At 37.2% G+C, this 15,921-nt stretch overlaps 1 protein-coding gene across 1 annotated transcript; it reads right to left on the bottom strand.

Moving 5' to 3' along the window:
• Positions 1-577: 577 nt before the first annotated feature.
• On the bottom strand, positions 578-14,594 carry BCO1 (beta-carotene oxygenase 1). Its single transcript, XM_010021504.1, has 11 exons — positions 14,531-14,594; positions 10,907-11,035; positions 9,382-9,511; positions 8,179-8,326; positions 7,177-7,324; positions 5,951-6,171; positions 5,071-5,328; positions 3,826-3,928; positions 2,848-2,942; positions 1,406-1,517; positions 578-750 (listed from the first exon to the last, which is right to left on the bottom strand). The coding sequence occupies exons 1-11, from the start codon at positions 14,592-14,594 to the stop codon at positions 578-580; spliced, it is 1,581 nt and encodes a 526-aa protein (XP_010019806.1).
• Positions 14,595-15,921: the final 1,327 nt, after the last annotated feature.

Here is a 15,921-nt window from a genome sequence, read left to right as displayed (position 1 = left end):
AACGATTAATTTATTAGCAAAGCTGGGGGGGTTAGGTTCTAAATTAGAAAGTTTTAGCACCTCAGTTTAATACTTTGGTTATGGTGGATTTAGGAAATTAAGCACCAGGAGAATGCATTGCCATGAGTTATTAGTATCATAGCAGATAGTGAGGTTTTCTGGCAGGAGACAACTTTCATTGTGAGCTGCAGTTTTGAAACAGTCAATGAAAGTTACATGAGCTGCAGACACATGTGACTCATGGTATGCATCACCCTATAAATACAGTACTTCATTTGCTCAGAAAGCTATATTGTACTCAAATAAATCCTTTGTTGTTACCTTTGTCTCCTATTCCCTGCCCCACAAGTTATGTATAACATTAGCATTTCAGGCTGGTAATTCTTCTTTTGGAGTAGTTATGTACCAGTTGTGCATATTTTGTAATAAAAGTTATCACTATCTCTTAAGACACATTATATATAGTTATTGAAGAGTTTATATTTAGTCACTTCTTGTCATAAGGTGGTTCCTGGACAATATTATCCCCAATTCCATAGAAGTTTGTCTAAGTTTGCATAATAGGGTAAGTAGCATTTTACTCAGTTTCAGTCTTAGAATCTTTCTCTGGTATAAATATTCCATGCAGGTCCAGATGCAGTTCTACATCTACTATGGCTCGGCCCAATTCTTTGAACGTTTTAGCATCCAAGACAAGTAGGAAGGGTGCTTTCTTTGGATCAGACACCACAATACAGGTCAGAACAACACCTGTGACATACAAATGAAGAATTAGAAGCACATACTAGTTACACCAAGCAGAAAACCAGTTCTTGTTTCCTAAGAATTTTAGGACACAAACTGAAAGTGCTTACTAGATCATGATGGCTACTGAGATAAGCTAAAGAACTAATGAATGCTTCCCTTCTGTGCTTTTTTCTGGTCTGCCTGCAGTTCACTGGGAGGAAAAAGCCAAACCAACACTGAATTGTGTGCCTGGCAGTTACGGGGCTCATCCTTTCAGTTATTTCACATTTGCCTTTGCAAGGAGTCACCTGAGAACAGAACTGGATCAAGATTTCAGGGATACTTATAGTGCCACTTCATGTTCTCATCTGTAACACCACTGACTTCCCACAGCTTCAGGAGTTCCAAACTATTGATAAATCCAGCTCCAAGTGGCTCTTTGTAAAGTCTTAAGCCTTGATTTTATTGTTTATGGCCACCCTGGGACATTACACAAGCTGATTTTAGTCTAATATTGCTTTGGGGTTCTTTTCTCTGTGGGAGTAAAATGGCTGGTGCTGATTTTAATCTCACAGTGCAAGCAACAACCCAGCTTCCTCAACTAAGAACAATGAAACTTGTACGTTTTATATGTAAAACTCATGTAACCCCATCTTTCAGAATGTTGTTATAATTTTACCATCATCCTCTTCTTTTGCATCAGGGTTGGGAACGAAAACAGGCTCAGAAGGCCAGCAGTGGTCCTCTTCCCAGTGGAGCGTTTCCTTTGTCTGGACATTAAATTTTACGATCTAAGTTGTTGTGACCAGAAAAGAAAAATGTCAGTGGCCCAGACAGTGGTTTATTCCAAAGGTACAACATGGGGGGTTAATGCTAAGAGTTAAGGAGCAACAAGGCTGAACCCAGGATACATCGCAAGAAGTAAACACCTGGAAATTTTTGGAGTCACATTCAGTGGCTGCAAAATCTCACAATGTTCTTTTAATTCCATTTCGTTAGATTAAAATTGCAGCTTTCATTTACAGGCTTTAAGTATTTTACAAATACTTAGACATCATGTGAGAACCTTCACTTTAATTAATGCCCTTGCTATACAGAGAAGAGTCCAAGGCCTAGACGTTTAAGTGACTTGCGCTAAATCACTGCAACTCTGTAGTGATGCAGGAAATGGGATTTAAACCTCCTATTTGCTAACCCTGTGAATTATTTTCCTTTTATTGTGACCTCAATATTTCTCAAGGCTTTCTACTGTTAGATAGAGTATGTATGCCAGAACAAAGGCTATTAATAGTGATGTGTAAAGATCAAACCAGTGGGGCAAGAATTCCACTCAGTTACTGGTATTTACTGAAGATTTTCATCTCAATATTAATGAGTAAGTGCCTGACCAAACTAATCACCAATGGGGTCGCATGGCATTTTCAGTGCAATTCTGTTAAGGCCTTTTCTCGACCCATACAGATGCAGTTATATTCTTTTCCCTTTTGACCTTTTTAGTCAAAAGATGCGTTTACACAAAAATGAAGCTATCCATATTACTAGAGAAAGAATTTGGAAGAATTCTCCCTTCTGACCAAGATGACACCAATTTTGCTGACGAACCTTTGTTGTTGTGCCTCATTCAATAAAGAGCAACTGATGTGGGGAAAAAAAACCCCTTCTAACAGCATTTTTTATTACATTTGAGTCAAGCAGGGATTATCTACATTGGAAATCACAAACTTGCAGATTTGTTTGAGCGACTGTCAGATGCACTGCAATAAATTTTCTTGCATCATGCAGAAATTTAGATTTATTTTGTAATCAGTTGTGGTAATTATATAGAAGAACCAACAGTGAACTCAATCTGCACTGCCTTACAGTCACTGAATAAGAACTGTAAGGAGTTCATCCAAATTATAGTTTGTTCATACCTAACTGCAGTGTTTAGAAGCTTTAACTTGATGTTGAAAAGAAGAGTTCAGCTTCTGGCCTCAGAACCACACACTTTGAATTAGCATGTATGAACGAGATTAGGCTGTATTTTGGGCCAAACTACAAAAGCATGGTCTACTTATAACTGCTTCAATATGATTCGTTGTCTACAAATACAGTTTATGACTTCGTAAAAGTTAATTATACCTTTGTAGGAACCGGACTCCATTTGACTTCCGTTGCATAGACATAATTATAATTTTTGCCATTATAGTCATAGTTGATGCGAGGCAGTTCTATCCCTGGGTAAAATAAAGTTAAAGACTTAGAAGCAAGTGAAGAAAAATTACTCAAATGTGTATTTACATTTGACAATCTTCAGGACGTTTTGCCCTGTAAAAAACTTTGACAGCATTTAAAAGAGGTGTTGAATAGATTTTGTATGTCTAAAAAGCTGAAGATGGATATTAACATAACTTAAGTAAGCCAGGGTTGTTAGTTCAAAAATGACAATTTTTCATTCTTAGGGATTCATAATACTAGAATTTAAGAAGATTTTAGGGTTTTGTTTGTTTAGTGTTTTTTCTTTTCTCTTTCTTCATAAATACATGAGACATGAGCATCTGAGATATAATTGAAGGCTACCATTCTAAGGAATTATTTTCACTTTAGGTAAATGTATATTCTTTATATATTCCTGTTATTATCCCCTGACAAAAGGTGTAAAAATTCACTTTCAAAGGCAATCTTTATGAAATACAGCAATAACTGAAGTTACTATTTATAACAGGCATATTTAACTAAGATTGCTCTTGCAGCAGGTAGATTTGCAAGCCATATTAATAGTTGTAAGATCAGACTTGGGATCCTGTGTTAATATAAAAATCATAGAATCATAGAATAGTTTGGGTTGAAATGACGTAACTTCGAACATTTAAATGATTTCACTCTTGGTAAATAAATGTACAAGAGATTCAGGGTCATATACTACTGAATAGCCCCTTAGGAGGGAAGTAAAGAAGAAAAAGATTGTGAATAGCTACACTAAATGCATTAATCAACAGTTTTGTTGCTTTTACCTTTATAAAAATCTTTCCTATATAAAAAGCTATTAGGCATTATTAGAACGCATCTATGTGTGTTTAAAATAACATATTTGAGATTTGTGTAATGGATATGTCTCACCTTGACACAGGGTTTCAGGTTGGCAATAGATGCTGCCATCTTTCTCTTTTACAGCAGTTGCGGTAGATGGAATTTTGACTAAATTAGAACCTACTTCAGCATCCTAAAAGAGACATATGCTGAGAAAGTAATATGCTTCTAATTTAGATCTTTTATCAGGTTTGATATTAATATAGACAGTTTTGGGATTAAACAAATAATCCACCTTCAAGAAGTTACTTTGTATGGTATTTGTCTTGTAACATTAGATTCTGACTTCTTCATTAGAAATCTTGTTATACCCAGAGGATTTTAATATATCACAGTTGAATCATTTTGAATCAAAGCAAGCCTTCAGAAAGTTTTATAGACATGGCTATGCTCCAGAAAAACAATAAATCGATTACATAGTTTGTGAATTTAATTAATGGAAGTGTATTTCAAGGAATTAGGTATCAAATTCCCACTAGAAGTCACCAAGGTTCATTTGCACCTGCTATAAATCAAGTGCAAATATAGGTGTAATGCACACTCATTTTTAATATGCTGTTGCTGAGTTCTTAAGATTGAAGGGTAGTTTGGACAGCCAGTGTGATCCAACACACCCTTTGTCATTGCTGTGTAACTGTTTTTGAGACATGAACAAAGCAGCAAGATTGTAGGATGTAGAGAGAAAAGTATTATCCATTCCAAATGTATCAGGCAGAAACGCGCCCAAGTTGATGGGCATTATAAAATCGTCCCTGCAAACAATGATGTAAAATGATGTTTTAAACTAAACTGAAAGATGAAATCTTTCCTCTCCCTGATAAGTCTCCCACATAAATGATAACTTCTCATTTTAACAAAACCATTGCAGCAGTTGTGAGTATATGTATTTATAGGCTTCCAGTAAAGTGGAAGAAACAGACTGTGCGAAAACTCATACATGCCCTTCCAGTCAATGGCCAAGTTCATAAATCTGCTCATATTTGACAGCATTCTATAAATAATCTCACTGGTAAGGAAATCAGTATGCTCAATAGCCCTGTTCTCCGTAATGGATGGTATTCAAACCTAGATCCATGTGACTGTAGGTCCAGCTGCTCATTGCCATTTCTCACAATACATACTCAAAACAAAACTCCTGCACACCTTCTGTATACAATATTTTTAAAGAATCAGAAATTTGCATGTAAGGGATGACAACTAATAATTCACCCGTTATTCATGGTGTATTTTAGATCCCTGATCAAAGAACAGATTAAAAAGACATTTTCTTTCTACCTTGTCATATTGTAGAGGAACCACAAATCGTTTGCAGGTTGGCATGGAGGTAAGCTTGGTGTTCTCTTCAAAGTCTTTACTCAGGTTTTTTAAGTAGAACATATCATATAAGCTATTGTCTGTATAGGTAATAACATCAAATACGATGTGGCCATCTTCTTCATAAGCATTTACATGGTGAAAAAGCACCAAAGCATCGGTATAGAACTTGGTGGATACTTCTTTTTTAGTCTTCCTGTCTACGAAATGGAACCAAGTCTGAAAGATAGGAAACATTATTTTAAAATGTTAACAAAGAGCAAATGGTTATTTAGTAAACTGTTTCCTAATGGTAGCCATCAACATTCTAATGTATTGTCTGTTTCTGCTGAAGCAAATTAAGAACTCAGGATTTGCTGCTAGGAGACAAGAGGTTCCAAGATGAAGACCAAAAAATGCCAAAGTAACATGAGCATGGAAAGGCTTTAAACTAATATTACAGTTGCAAATTACATTAGACTGACTCTCCTGTCAGATGCAATACATCTAGAGCAGATCCTATCCACAATATACAGTATTTTGTTTGGGCCAGGAACAAAACATGCATGTCTGGGATGCTAGTGTGGTTTTGAATTTGTCCGCTAGCACAGGGTATTTCTAACAATGCCAAACTATCCTCTTTGTCAAACACTTCAGCATCAGATATTTATTTGTGAAATTTCTGGAGATAGGAGGTAGTATTTAAAAAAAAAGAATACAGCTTCTAAAAAGATGTGCAACATGAAAGTCAAGGGTTGAAAAAGAATGAGGGTTTACTGAAACTAATGAACCAGATGAAAACCAGAGCAGTGTGGAAGAGACTGGCCTGGCTGACTCCATTGCTGAATATTAGGAAAAATACCTTATCTTCCTTATTATAGGTCAGGCAGGAAGCCCAGCTCACGCCTCGGATGTAAGCAGTTGCCAGTTTGACAATATCCAGTTTGAATGGCTGCTCTACGAAGACAATGTAATTTTCTGTGATTCCAAAGCTATGGTAGTAGCTTGGGTGGAGCAGAGAATGAGAATGGATGGAGCATAGCACTTCCAGATGTTTGAAACAAGATTTCTTCTTTTCTCTTTCTGAATATAAGTGATAAAAAATAAAATTACATTTATTATAAATTCCAGTACCATCCTGTTTGTGGATTTCTCCCATGTACGAAGTAGGAAAAAAACAGGTTTATTCCTGTTAAGAAAGTGATGTGTTTACTCCTGCAGAACTTACACAGATGTTTGCACGCGTGAAGCAACACAGTGATATCTCAGTGCTGGATCCATTTAGACAGAGCCCCACATCTTCGTATTTGATTCCATTGGCTACTGTCTTCAGAAGTTCCAGCACAGAGGAGAAAGATTTCAACTAAATCAGCAGTTCAAATGCCCCTATGTTTTTGAACTTCTAAGGAGATATTCCTGTTTGGTCTATACTGACTTTGAGCCTCCACTAGAAATGACAAACTTATCTTTCAGCTTGGTTGTTCAACTGAGGGACAGACATCACATTAGCAACTGATTTTAATAGATAATATTAAAAAAATATTGTCTTGAAGGAAAAACAGCAAGCAATTTGCTCTGTGAACAAAGGACTACTTTCAGCAAGGCCTAGTGTAGGCCAGGTTAGAGAGGAATTAACTCTCTATTAGGTATTATTCGGTATTATGCTTCCTTATAATCACAGTATAAGCATTTTAAGAGCATTTTCATTTACGAAGAAAATTAAAATCTACAACTGCAAATTAGATGTACTGCCCTATGGTTAAAATAATTTCTGCTCATCCTCTCTCTACACATCACAATATAGGGAATGAGAATTCTTCTAAAAGAGTTTCTTCACTGTAGTAATATTCAAAGTCAAATTCTTCTGAAAGCAAGATTCTTCACACTGAAATACCCTGTTTACACAGTATTCAAGAGGAACCTTTGCATTAGCACATGCCTAGACTGGCTAAGCAGTTCTCAGTAAGTTAAAATTAACAAAATTGATGCTATTGGTTTCTAGAAGAGCTGTATCGCCACCCCTTAACCTCAGAAGAAAAGAAATTGTTAACAAGTTTCTAGAAAATACTGATGAAAGAAGTATCTTACCTGGCACAGAGGGAGGAATCTTAAATAAAATGTATTTTGTCTTCCCTTTATCAACTATTGAAGTACCCATGTTGAGGGTATTCCCAGCACTGTCATAGTGCGGATGAGAAGTTGCCAGATTTACTGCTGTGTATTTGCTGTAGTCAACCTGGAAAATTACACAATAGGAGATATTAGAGATGTGTAAGAGATTTAAAATTGATCTGGGCTAACACCACAAATCCACCAGCTTTTTATCACTGGCAGCCTTTTATTGGTCCCCCATTTTCAAAAGGTCTTGAAATTTCAACAAGCCAAATTACTTACGTATGTAATCAAATGATTTCCTGGTTCAAGGCTAAAGCAAGTTACAGAATCTGAATTACATTCACCTCTCCCTTGCAGCTATGTAACACGATGGAAAGACTGGCTAAAGAAGTTACTCTGCAAATGCCCATTTAATCCTGAAAGCAGTTTATTTAATTGGGCTATGAGTCTAGCAATCTTCTGGATCAAAAGGTTTCTATTTGATTTAAGTTTAGAAATTGTACTCATATAGTACTGTGTGCTAGAAAAAACTCGTATCTTTCAAGATTTCATTTTAATAATTAAGTAATATCTTGCATAAGGTACTTGACAAGTAGTCATATAACTGACCTACTGAATTGCTACTTATGTAAATCATTTGATAACTACAGAGGCATAATAATGGAAATTATCCAAAATAACCATGTCATCGTGGTATTATTCCTGCAACCTTGCTAGATTATGTACAAGTAAAATCACTCAAAGCCCAGCTTTTCCCAAACTACCTGAGATTTCATTTTGAACTCATGAGTTCTTAGAACAACTGGTATCTTCCCTATTCCACTTTATCATGAATTCAGAAGAGAACGGTAGAAGAAGAAATGTGTTTTTCCGGGTTGACATGTGTCCTACACATGTTAACGGACCCTTATGAGTCAGCCGGAAACTCTATTCACTATCAGACGAGGAACCAGAATGACAGACAGACATTTGTACCTTCTCTAATGTCTCCAGAGTCTGCGGATTAATTTTCCTGATGAAGTTAGTCTCACCGGTAGCATAAATATCATCCCCAGTTTTCATAATGTTGATGAGGCAGTTGTCTGTGAACTCAGGAATGGTGTGAGACAAATAGGAGAATGCCCTGTACAGAGGGAAAATGTGTGAAAATTTGGCCTAACAGATTCTACCTAAAAGCTGGTGGGTTTTTCAATGTCTGCTTTCATAAAATAGATGGATTCATGTAACCCCTGATGGAATATTTTAGCTCACAGTGCTATCCTGTGCAATAATTATGATTTCAAAGAAGATTCAACTTCACATATGGGCTCGACAGTTTTCCTTGTTACGATTTTATCATACTTACCTGAAGCCAAAACAAAGTTGCTTATATCCCTTTTGAACTTAAAATACCAGCGCTACCCCGTTACAACTGAAAGAAGAAAAGCATCTTATCTCAGGGTAGCAAGGTCATCAGAGGTAGTTGGGCCAGGAAGGAGACATGGGTAAGCTTCTTGCATTTATTAGGGAATACCCACAGCCTGTACAGGTGATGGATAACGTGATAGCTTACACCTTGCCTCTCATATACATGTACAAAGCTATCATGCTTCTTAACAGTATGAAATCAGCTACTGCAGTGGTCCCCAGTGGTTCTGATTTTGAACATTGCATTAGCTCAGGCCTATGGGTATAGTCCTCCAAAGCACTGCACCTGACTCAAGAAAGAATTGTAATTTTTCATCACATTTTTTGGTATAAAATGGTCTTTAATCAAGAAGTTTTTCTGATTTTATTTCAGTTATTGATGCTTTTCATCTTTTTATTGAAAGACATTTGCATAAATGCCTCCCCCATCTCCTAATCATTTCCTTTCTTGCTGCTTCTCTCCTTACAGAGTATCATTTTTATAAACTTCTGCAAAACATTTGAAAAAGAATTTTTTTTTCAAAATTACAACAGAATACTTGCAATAGTGAATAAAACACCCAATATTGCTGTTAAAATAAATTTAGAATATTTGCCGTAGAATAACCCACAGAGAGTACAATGCTGTATAGATCTCTTTCAATATTTAGCAATTGTAAATTTACAAAGCAAATTTTGTGTTTGTAAATATGTGTCCAGGGTAAACAGAAAGACATTTGTGCTGGAGATGGAAGTGGATAGAAGAGTTTTGTTGGAAAAAACATTGCTTACTTGGCAAATATGTTTTTGCATGGGTCTGGATAAGCCATAGTTCCAAACTCAGACACAACAATTCGGTTTGCTTCTATATTGCAGTTGTATGTGTCGCTTCGGAGATACTTGCTTCTGTAGTAAACTTCACCTGACAAAGGCCAAACAGGTTTCAATCACATTTCATGCAGAGCTCTTCAGCAAACTGGCACAGGTAAAGTTAGAGGAAGAGTTTCTCAAGCAGCTGTCCTTTAGCTAAGAAAAGTTTGCAGTGAAGCCAACAATGCCCCTAACTCCCTGGGTTGGAAGGCTTTTTCTAAGCTCTCTAAGGAGCCTAGGACTGTTCTTGTGGCAGCTGAGATTGGTAACAGTTTGGCTAGAGTCCTTGACTCCTAACACATTTGGACAATGCTTTGAGACTGGAGAGAGGAAAGGAGGGATTTGGATAAACTATTCCAGTAAAGCAAAGCAATCTGTGTAAAAATGATTATTGACACATTAATGTGTGAGTGGTGGTAAATCTCCTGTATTGACAAAATTTAGTTATGAGAGAATAACAAATTACTTGAAGGAATCAATATCTATCCTAAACAATTTAATGGTGCACTGGAATTGAACTAACTGAGCTCTGTTTGCTTTAGGTGTGTAAGATAAAATATACTGGTTGTTTCTTTATAGGTTATTTTGTTAAGGATGTAGAGCTGAACATGCAAGGAGATAGTTGCATGAAATGCCTCCAATCACAGAAAGGGAAACTGAAAGGTAAACACTGTGAGTGGAGGATGAAAGGAGTAAAACCCAGTTCATTTACAGATACATACTTTTTGTGGTAAGAATCTAGGTGTAAAACATCCTGCCCCACGTTGTAAAACAGCTGAACGGATAAATCGTGCTTTAGCTGAAAACAAATTATGAGGTTGGTTTGGATAGAGGAGCTGCCTGTTTTCTCTCTATAAATATGACAAGTAGGAGGACTGCTTGCAGAGGTGTCAAGTATACATAAGTTAGGTTTGATATGTTAAGTGACACAGTGGCCCAGTTTCTCTCCTGGCAGCAGTTATAGCTGCAACCAAATCCCAAAGGGGTAATGTTAGGCTTCTGTGAAACTAGGCTGTTCATCCACAACAGAAAAACCTCTGGATATTACAGTACTTGTACTGGTTGATCCAGTTGGAAACTCGGAAGCTCTGGATGGAAGGCACAGGCTGCCCTGCAGGGACCAGCTCAGAGCTCAGGCTGTCCTGCTATGCAGACAATTTTGAGCTTTGGCATTACAGAAAAAAGGAGAAACATTAAAAAAAGAGGGAAATAGCCCTGCAGAGATACAAATATTACTGCTGTACCTCCTGTGGAGAGTGAGGTGTGAGTGTATGTTTGGAAAGACCTTCCCCAAGGTGGCTACCACCTCATCACACATGCCACACTGCAGACAAAACATGGAACCTTGTACCAGTAATCAAACTGAGAATTAGCAACATAAGGCACCAAAATACACATTTCTGAGGGTTTGGGGATTTTTTTCGTAATCTGATGTGCAACAACTTACCATTTTTAAATGTAAAGCTATGCAGCAGAGCCATGCCATCAAACCAGTGGTTATATTTAGTGTCCCCAATTGTGTGCATCCCTGGGCCATTTCGGAGAAGTATCCCTTGCAACCAAGTGGGCAACTGACCTATAAACAAAAAGGAGTTACCAGTATCCATTCATTTAGGTGAGGGGCATGTTGGAGGATAATTTTCCTAAGAGCACAGCCTTCATATAGGCAGCTACACTATGGATGTGTCAAGATTCGTAATAGCATATAATTATGTTGGAGTTTAGGTTTACTAAAATATGATCTGCTCAAAAATGTGGCAGTAGTAATATTCTGCATGAATATTGCTGCATGAGATCACTGTAGGAAGATGAGAACGCTGGAATAATTTGCTAAATAACAGGAAGTAAGCAAGATCAGACCTTCCTTTCTTGCACTCAGATTTTAAAGCAATGTATTTAAACCTTTGTCCTCAAGCCAGGAAAAGCTAGAGCTTACCAGAAATAAACATATTTTGTAGGTTATATGACTTGCATCAGCCTTCAGTACATCAATTTAAACTTCAAGCTAAATGAATTCCAGAAAAGATTTCATTAATTAAATTACAAAGCATGATGTAGTGTCATTTTGGGAGTCACTAGTCATAATGTTGGTGTTTTGAACACAAATAAAGGGTGGGAATATTATACTGAAAATAAGTAAGTACTGTTGAGGTTTGAATAAGGAATGCTCCTCATCAAAACTCTTCAAGAAATACATTACCTGCCATTTGACACACAGAATGACAACAATCAAATAATTTCATTAAAAAGCTGAACAAAGCAAAACAGATTGATATCACATACTACTTCTCCACACAGTTCCTGCACTGAACATTTTCTCTGCATAAAATGCTATTCCAGACTTCTAATTCCGCTTATCATTTAATCCCATGTTGAACACATTGATGCACTTTGTAATTAATACTCCCTTTACAGCAGATAGAAATGTTCTTCTATGGAAATACTCAATTTCGTTAAAGCTGATGCAGTTGCAGAGGAGTAACAACTGTTTTGATGTAAGACTTTCCAAGATCCTAGGGGGACTTTTGCCACTTTCTAAGACACATTTCCTATTTTGACTTTTTTAGGTAAGGGAGACAGGGACATTTGCCATTTCTTCAAATAAATAACATTAAGGATACAAGGAAAAACCATCCAAATGCAAAGGAAGGATATGAAGTAAATGTCAGCTTTACCTAAAGTATGTTCTCAGTCAGACTAACCAACTGTATGCCACAATACTCACACAACATCGTTACTGTTACGGTTCTGGAATACATGAGGAAGATAAAAGATTGTTGACACAGCGGATGGACTTTCATTATTATTATTGTTATTATTACTATTATTATTACATTCTGAAAGAGCCTTGGAAACCAAACTTTGCTTGCTTTTCTAACACAAGAAGTTCCAATGTAATAATTATAGTATTTTTTTGTGTAAGATGAACAAGGTTTAGTCTTTAATACAGATAACTCCACAAAACTTGAGTAACTAAAAACAGTTGGTGAGAAGACAGTGAAGAAATGATAAGTTAGCAGAAGAAAAAAATCCTTCAGGGAAAATAGGATGGTGATCTTAAGTAAGTATATATTCAAAATACATATTTTTGCTTGGCTGACTACTGAATATTGATTGCTGTACAAATTTAGTCTGTTTAATGCCTAAAATGCAAGCATTTCTCTTCTTACCACTTCTTCTTACTACTTCCCTTCTGTTTTCTGTTGTTTGTCAATTGGAGATTGTGGGCTCTGCTATTTCCCCAATACTATGGGTGACTGCAATGTGGTGAGTATAGTCTTCTCTGCTCCTACCCTTCTGCCAGTGCCATGTAGCACTGTAAATCTGCAACGAGCATGGGCTGCAACAGACCTTTTGCTAACACTGAGTTGGGCGGACTGAATGTGGTCTTGCTGCAACCAGTCCTTCTTTCACTGTGGTGAAAATGGAATACTTCTGCTGCGTATGAGTCTTACGAGATTTTGACCCAGTCCAACTGTCTCCTGCTTTGGGCCCTGTCATTCAAGAAAAGCAGGTATTTCTGCAATTCAGTGAATATCTTGCAGCTCTTAGGGATAAAGATTTTGTTTAGAGATTATTCCTCTGCATCAGAGTAATGATGCTTAAAAAGTGCCAGGACAGGCCACTAAAAGAATTTTGCTGGAAGAAATGAACAGGGATAAAGAGGATCTTCTTTTAAGGCACTGTGGATTTGATGCAGCTTCTGAAACTTCAGGTGTAATTCAGTGTAGTTCCTGGGATAATTCTAGTGTGAAAAGCATGGAGCAAAGGGTTAAGTTTTCAGATGAAAGTTCATTTTAGTGGGAATTCAGAACTTCTGTGAATCCCACTGGTATCAATCAGCATCCTAAAGTGCTTAAATAGCTTTAGAAATCTGGATTTTGTGTCTTTTTTGCTTCACATTTTTATCTGAACTGGAAATAACGGTACTTTTCTATACCACATGAGGACACAGAAGTGACAGTGTAAGATCTCCAAATATGTGGAAGTTATTAACTCTTACAGTGACAGAGCCTCATAGAGCCAAAATACTGGCAGAGATCAGGGTTAACAAAATATTTAAAGAGATCAAAGTTCTCTTTAGTTTTCATAATTGGGAAATAATCCCATTACCAGTGAAGGAATATTTACCAAAAAATGCAGGCTTTGTTCAAATAAACCACTGCATAATACAGATCAGGTGTGAAGATAAACGGTTTGTTTGCAAACAACTTCAAATGTTTCAGCAATAAGTTTTTATTTTGCTGGACAAAAATTCAATGGCATAAACCCACTGCAAATTGTAGCAAAGCACTTTGTCTGCCTTGAAACAAAACGTTTTCCAATTCAGCCAGCAAACTGAACAACAACAAAGTCCTGCAGCACATGTTGCACTCAGGAAGTGACTTAAAATTGGTATTAAATGTGTACCCTTCTCAGACTATGTATTACAAACAGCGCAGCATGTATTTACTAAATAGGAGCTCTCAGCAACAAACCTCTCCTGTAACTGTAGGAAAAGCCTCTTCTGTAAAGCATAAAATAGCAGTAAGAATAATAGATTGATCAAGCAATCATACCTAGAGAGCCATTTAAAACTACTTTGGTAAAGGATACCCTGCACATACTGACTTCTGAACCCTCTTTTTAACGGTAGACCATGGCCTCCATTACTGCTGCTTTCCTATTTAGCAATACTATTGATGAAGAGTCCCAGTTTTAGTGACTGTGTCCAGGATGCAGGGAAGAATGTGAGCAGACACAGAGAGGTTAGGGAAGGGTTACAGCAAGGAGAAACCGAAAGCCAGAGCAGAGCCATGGGGGAGGGAGCGTCTGTCACCAGATTAAATCCTGAGACTTGTCCCTTGCCAGCAACTTCAGTGAATCCCGTTCAGACAGACTCCTTTGAAAAGTACACAGAAATGTGCCTGACATGAGGAAAGTCCTGCAGCTGGAGTATAAATATTATTTGAGATCAGCCCTTTACACAAAACTCACTTTTCTTGCTTCTGCAGTTTCCCCTTTCCAGTGTTGCGTTGGGTGAACAAGATCGAAAACGCCAATGTATTAGAACAGGTTTTCTTTCACTTACCTTCCACATTAGCTCTTATGGGCTCTGGATGTTCTTCTTTATTCCTACCAAATATGACCTCCATCTCTCATGCAACAAATGTGTTGTGGGTGCTGTGTCCAGCCGCTGCTGCAGCCCTGGCGCTCCCCTCCTGTCTGGGCTTAGACCAGCGCTTGCCTCTTACGTATAAAGATAAGGTCAAACTGCAAAGAGAGCTAGTGGCTGGTGGCTTATATGTTGACAATTTATACTAGCTGATCTTTAATCCCTAGCACATACACTAGAATTTTGCCCATTCCCATAACAATGAACTCACTGATTCAAAGGTGGAGCAAGAAAAACCTGTTTGCTCTCTAGGAATCTACGTGAAGCAGCCAGGCACATGCAGGAATCAGGCAGAACGATTCTGGAACATCACTTTCAGCATTTCAGGTGCAAGTTTAGATGCCACGTAGGGGTGCTTGCTCCATTTCACGGGTAAGGAGAGGAAAAGAGAAGAAATCTCTACCCACTGTACTGAACTTGGCTTTTTGGGAGTGACAAACATTTCAGAGTGGGGTGTCATCCTTTTCTTTCCATTCTGTGAAGTTTAAACTGGGCTATTCTACTAATTAACAGAATATCATCACTAGGAGTCATGAGCTGTATTTCTTTATACACAAGCTGTTCCAGAGTTAACTGAGTGGCACATCTTTGAATTAAACATCTTTTCACAAATAATCACTTTAACATATTCTCCCCTATGTGACCTGAATCCACTCTGTGAAAGCATGGCAGGCATCATTAGAAGTAAGGGGGATTTTTAACTTCATGCTTTTGTTTCTAGATAAGGTACTTAACTGAGTTCAATGTTGTTAATTTTAAAATTCTCTGGGAAAAGAATTATTTCAATATAAAGCATGTGATTGCAGAGCAAATCATAGGCTCCATTGAACACGAAGGATAAAAAGATTCTTTGCACAATTATATATTATGCAATTCCATATGAGGTTACCCTAAAATCTGAGTTTTCAGCTAAATCAGTGTTGTTCCAAAAGTGGTTTAACATCACTTCCTAAGGCTGACTTGTATAAATATATGTATTTATTTATTTAAAACAGAATTTGTGCTACAGGCTGCTCTGACACATTCATTATATACGTTGCTTCTCTATTCCTAACCTATTGCAAGTTTGATGGTTTACCTTATTTCAGAGCATCATCGAGACAGCACGCCTTTGCCTCTGGAAAGCACTGACAGAAGCCAGTGATAACAAAGTAAGAAGCAAGATTGAAAAACAAAATATATGGGCTTTGTTGGAATTAGTAGTATTAATAAACAGCAGGCTATAGGAGATGACAGTATCAAAGTCCACATACAGATATGCAGTTATATATACATACAGAACATATTCATGTGTACGTATACATACA

Source organism: Nestor notabilis, unplaced genomic scaffold (genome assembly GCF_000696875.1).
Source record: "Nestor notabilis isolate BGI_N333 unplaced genomic scaffold, ASM69687v1 scaffold21579, whole genome shotgun sequence".
NCBI lineage: Eukaryota > Metazoa > Chordata > Aves > Psittaciformes > Psittacidae > Nestor > Nestor notabilis.
The sequence above is the reverse complement of the archived record's forward strand: the minus strand, read 5'-3'. Positions and strand labels throughout refer to the sequence as shown.

Excerpts from the sequence above, each read along its gene's own strand:
- BCO1 (XM_010021504.1), bottom strand. The coding sequence starts at position 14,594 with ATGGAGGTCATATTTGGTAGGAATAAAGAAGAACATCCAGAGCCCATA. Across the intron at positions 6,172-7,176 it reads GATTCCTCCCTCTGTGCCAG|AAAGAGAAAAGAAGAAATCT; the intron begins GTAAGATACTTC and ends ACTTATATTCAG. Across the intron at positions 751-1,405 it reads TGCAAAAGAAGAGGATGATG|GTGTTGTTCTGACCTGTATT; the intron begins GTAAAATTATAA and ends TGTATGTCACAG.